Source organism: Scylla paramamosain, chromosome 2 (genome assembly GCF_035594125.1).
Source record: "Scylla paramamosain isolate STU-SP2022 chromosome 2, ASM3559412v1, whole genome shotgun sequence".
NCBI classification, from domain to species: Eukaryota; Metazoa; Arthropoda; class Malacostraca; order Decapoda; family Portunidae; genus Scylla; species Scylla paramamosain.
The window spans coordinates 14877501-14882500 of record NC_087152.1 but is presented as its reverse complement, the minus strand read 5'-3'; the positions used below and the strand labels follow the sequence as shown (position 1 = coordinate 14882500).

Sequence of the window (5000 nt, the reverse complement as noted above, 5' to 3'; positions counted from 1 at the left end):
CTACATGCTGCCTGGCTATCCTTTTTGCCTTTATGTTCCCTGCTCGACAGTATGGCCTCCATCGTCCCCCGCTGTCTGCGGCCTTGGCCTACGGTTTTGATATTAGTGTTCAGCCTGTGCAGTGTTGTTTGTTTGCAGTTTTTATAGCAGAGGACGCCATTTCTTCTTTTGTTTGAGGCCTTCAGTGTTTTTCCTGTGATTCACTGTTCTAGCGTCACGGTTCTGTGGGCCTTGTGATTGGCCATTGCGTTGTTGTTGTTCTGACGTCACGGCTGTGTGAACCTTGTGATTGGCCAGTGTATGCTCGCTGTTCTGACGTCGCGGCTGTGTGGGCCTTGTGATTGGCCAGTGCGTTTTCACTGTTCTGACGTCACGACAGTGTGAACCTTGTGATTGGCCATTGTGTTCCCGCTGTTCTGACGTCATAGCTGTGTGGGCCTTGTGATTGGCCAGTGCATGCTCGCTGTTCTGACGTCACGGCTGTGTGGATCTTGTGACTGGCCTGTGCGTTCTCGCTGTTCCAACGTCACGGCCGTGTGAGCCTTGTGATTGGCCAGCCATACGGCACATTATTTCTGCCACTGTGATTGGCTTCGCCAATATTTTTTCGCCCCCTTTTGGTAAGTGTCCCTTGCCCGACTTCTCATTGGCTGAATACTATGCTCTGATATAATTGTCTTAATTCCTCGTGTCACACAGAAAAGAACGAGTTGCACATTTATACACATTTTTTCACCATATTATTATTGTTTTTTTTTTTTTCAGTTAGTACACACACACATACATTTATTTATTTTTCAATGGGGTGCGAGCTACGTGTCACCCAGCGTGTCTTGCGTCACTCCGTATCATGTTTTTATTAGGCATGCGGCCATGCCTAGGTGTGGCCGAGCAATGTTCCGGTTTCGGACGCAGCCCCGCGCAGCGTCCACATTCCACCCCCGCGCCGGTTCAAGACCTGACGCCTGACCTGACCCAGCCACGCAGGCACTACTTCCGCATTAGGCAGTTAGCTCAGTTGCGGGCACACCTCAGACACAGTCTGACGCGCGGCTGTGCTTTATATTCTTTATATTCTTTTGTTTAATGTACCCCAGTTTTCTACGTAGTGCTTCCTTTATCCCCTGGGACACATCTCTCTCTCTCTCTCTCTCTCTCTCTCTCTCTCTCTCTCTCTCTCTCTCTCTCTCTCTCTCTCTCTCTCTCTCTCTCTCTCTCTCTCCTTCCTTGTATGAATGTAAGCAGCGTCCGGATTCAGTTCGGGGCAAATATCGTACTCGCGAGGTCCCTTGTTTTGGTTCTGAATCTCAACCGTCTCTGGAATATTAATAGCGTAACAGAGTGAACCATTTTGTTTTAAGACTGTGCCATTTATTTATTCATTTACGATGCCTTTTTTTGTTTATGACTGTTTGTTGACGATGCTGTGTGCTGTGTCATTTATTTAGGACACTATTAGATTTGTGATGTTATTTGTTCATTAATTACATCATTAAGTTTACAATACCTTTTATTTATGACATTATTTCATTGTCTGTGTTTGTTTTTTTTTCTTTTTGTGTGTGTCTCTCTCTCTCTCTCTCTCTCTCTCTCTCTCTCTCTCTCTCTCTCTCTCTCTCTCTCTCTCTCTCTCTCTCTCTCTCTCTCTCCATCCTCCCTTTCCTTCTCTCCACCCTCCCACCAACACCCCATCCACCCAACCTCCATCCCTCTCCCTCCCTCTCTCTCTCTCCCCTTCCCAATTTCCCTGACACGTACCAAACTTTACATTCCCGTCTTTACGCTGCGTCTTGTGCCTCTATACATGCAGCAATCCAGGGCCTTCAGGAGCCGCCCGTGCGAATGGCTGGAGGAATGGGCAGTTTTGAACAAACATGCATCCGTGTTTCATCTATGTATGCAAATGTGCCAAGCAGTTAGGAGAGAGAGAGAGAGAGAGAGAGAGAGAGAGAGAGAGAGAGAGAGAGAGAGAGAGAGAGAGAGTATAAGGGGGACTTCACCTCTCTTCCTTCACTTCCTTACTGGTTCACCTCATCACCTTGCCCTTCTTATCACTCACTTTTTTCTTTACTATGTGCTAGGTACTCTCTCTCTCTCTCTCTCTCTCTCTCTCTCTCTCTCTCTCTCTCTCTCTCTCTCTCTCTCTCTCTCTCTCTCTCTCTCTCTCTCTCTCTCTCTCTCTCTCTCTCTTTCCTACTCCCATTCCTTCAATCCTAGTCAAAATCATCATAAGACACCACACACATTGAAAAAAAAGAGAGAAAAGAAAAAGAAAAACTCATCATCGTTACGTAGCCCCCTCGCCAGAAAAATACGGAAATGAAGAGGTGGAGCGGTTTCCTGAAGAGCTGAATACAGATACCTGTTTTATAAGGTTTAGCTACTTGAATATGTTTCATGTATCTCTTTAACTAAAGATGAGTGTGGTTTGTTGATGCTGCTTGGGTCTGTACCCTGATTCACTGGTTATATCTAGATAAATATTCATAGGTACACTGTAGTAGCATCTATACGTTGACCCCAAAAATGTAAAAAAATAAGAGGGATTACATAAGGCCAGGAGGTTAATGAGGACTGGTTTTCACTACAATATGGCTGGAAGGGTGAGTGGCAATGTTTGGTGGCCGGCAGGGGATTGGTCGTTTGGGTTGGTGAATAGCAGGGTTTGTGTTTGCTAAGGGTATGTGACTGAGGTGGATTGTTTACCGGCAGGGTTGCTGTTTGGCTGGGTTAGTAACTGGAAGGGTTTGGTGTTTAGCAGAGTCGCAGGCTAGCAAGGATTAGTGGCAGACAAGGATCGATGTCTGGCAGGTGTAGCTGACTGGAAGGGTTTGGCGGCAGGCATGGAGTGCTTGTTGGCAGGGTTTGTAAGCTGGCAGGGTTTGGTGATTGGAAGAGGTTGCTTGCTGGCAGGGCTTATAGACTAACAGTGGTTGTAGACAGGCAAAGCTCGGTATTTGATAGGAGCTGATGGCTTGCAAGGTTTAGTTACTGGCAGTGAAAGGTAAATCACGGGGAATAATCATCACCGGCTTTCTCTAAGGCTTAAGTAGGTGTCAGGCGCAGACTAATGCTCGTCCCGGAATGAATGGTTAATGTTCGGTGGCGTGGTGGTGATTGACGGGCGGCGTATACGTGCAGGTGACGGTGTTTGACATGTGCAAGGCGTGCAGCACACCCGCCGGGATGACAGATGTCTCTGAGGTGCATTGACTAACACCAAAACTCTGCTTTTTGGCGGACTATATTTTTTGTGGTTCGACAGCTACACTGGTCTCGTCTTTTACATGCAACTTTCCTCAATTTTGGTAATGTGCTGTACTTTGTGTCTCGAGGCTTGAATTACCACGTGGAGTATTGTGTATCACCACTTACTTTATTGGTTTTCTTTAAATCACATTCTTTTCCTTGGATTAGAAAAATGAATGTTCAGGCAGCACACATTCAAGTTTTCTTTCATTCACTGGCTCTTGTGATAATTGTTTTTCTCTTTGCGGCTTGCAGCGTGCTGGTCCGTTTAATGTTGTGGGTGTTTAGCAGCGTGGACGCTTTAGTTGTTTACGCTTGCTTTCCCGAGGACAATATTTATTCAAGATTGTTTGTGCGACCCTCCGTCGGGGAGCGTGGCGGCCTGTGGGCGGCGGGCGGTGGGTCGCGCGGTGGGGGGGCATTGCCAGCAGCCAGGGCCGAGTAACACCGGGCGTCTCAGTGGCGCTCGGAGCACGGTGGAGTAGAGTAGTGCTCACGCCAGTCCTGTCGGTCTGCTCTCAGTTTCCCGGACTTACTGTGTTATTGGAATTGATTTGTTTTGTTTGCAATTTTCATTGAGACATTTCATCTCCAAGAATAATATGTGAGCTGCGCATCTTTATCTGCAAGTTACGAAAAGAAATTTTACAGAAGAGAAGTTACAAGCCAATGCTTCTGAAAACTTTTATTGTTTGAGACTGAAGCATCGAAATCCATTCGAACTTCCGAGGGTTCTTCATTCGTCAGGATGGCAGCCCAGATCGAGTAAGCTGCCTGGGACTCACTTCCCTTCAGGAACAGTGCGGAGGATTGAAAATACAAACTAATAAAAACAACAATAATTGTGTGATATGGAGGTTCCAAGGAGGCTGGTCGGGTGAAGGTGCCCCTTCCCTCTCCTGTCTCTGCGGACAGGGAACGTCAACACAATGAAGAAAAGAACTCGTAAGATGGGCAGCGTCACTTCGCCTCTGCTGTGTGTGCTGATGGTGGCGGGAGTGGTGGCGGTGACGACGGACTTGGAGACTGGACCAGGTGAGCGTTCCCTTGTTGCTTCTGTAGGTGTTGTTTCATAAGCGACGTAAAATTTTCGTTGCTTTGTCACTCTTTTGATTGCTTTCGAGATGCACACAACTAATCGGGGAGGATTGGTCTTATGACGCCGACCCGTGCATGGCGTTGTGAGAGGCTGCCGTGCACGCTGGTCAGTTATTGCCTCCCTTTGCTGGCAAATGTGTACCTGTTGAACTGCGCGCGGATGAACACCCTGCACGCTCTACACTCACGCTCAAAGAAACAAGAAAAGAGTTCCGTGGAAGTGTTTTTAATATGTTGAGTATAACACGAATGATTAAAAATAGCATTCAATCAACTCACAAAGGTTTCTGATCTCAGGAAAAAATAAGCGATGAAGCCTTGATTACACATGCAGGAATATTAAAAACATATTTTAAAGTGTGAGTGTGTGTGTGTGTGTGTGTGTGTGTGTGTGTGTGTGTGTGTGTGTGTGTATCTGGCGCTCACATTCGCAGACAACGACAGTAAGAACGCGGGGGACGCCTTACGGATGGGGCGATCATTCCTCCCCTTCATTAACCTGAATCACCCCGCCATTGTCCTCACCTCCGCTAACCCCCATCACATTACGCGCATCATTATAAACTCCCATAACATTAAATTCAGCCAGTTCAAACCATTAAGCCCCCGCGACTCCACGCAGCGCGCGTTATTTTCTGTGCCGGGGAAATATT

The 5000-nt window shown here is 47.1% G+C and overlaps 1 protein-coding gene across 1 annotated transcript in view; it reads left to right on the top strand.

Annotated features, from left to right (window-relative positions):
• The first annotated feature begins 2823 nt into the window (after nt 1–2823).
• The window catches only part of LOC135106337 (cell adhesion molecule Dscam1-like), a 77581-nt gene continuing 75404 nt past the window's right edge, over nt 2824–5000 (top strand). Inside the window, exon 1 of the mRNA XM_064015259.1 lies at nt 2824–4284. Within this exon, the coding sequence (XP_063871329.1) occupies nt 4179–4284 (106 nt within the window). The 5' untranslated portion in view covers nt 2824–4178. The remainder of the gene's footprint in view (nt 4285–5000) is intronic.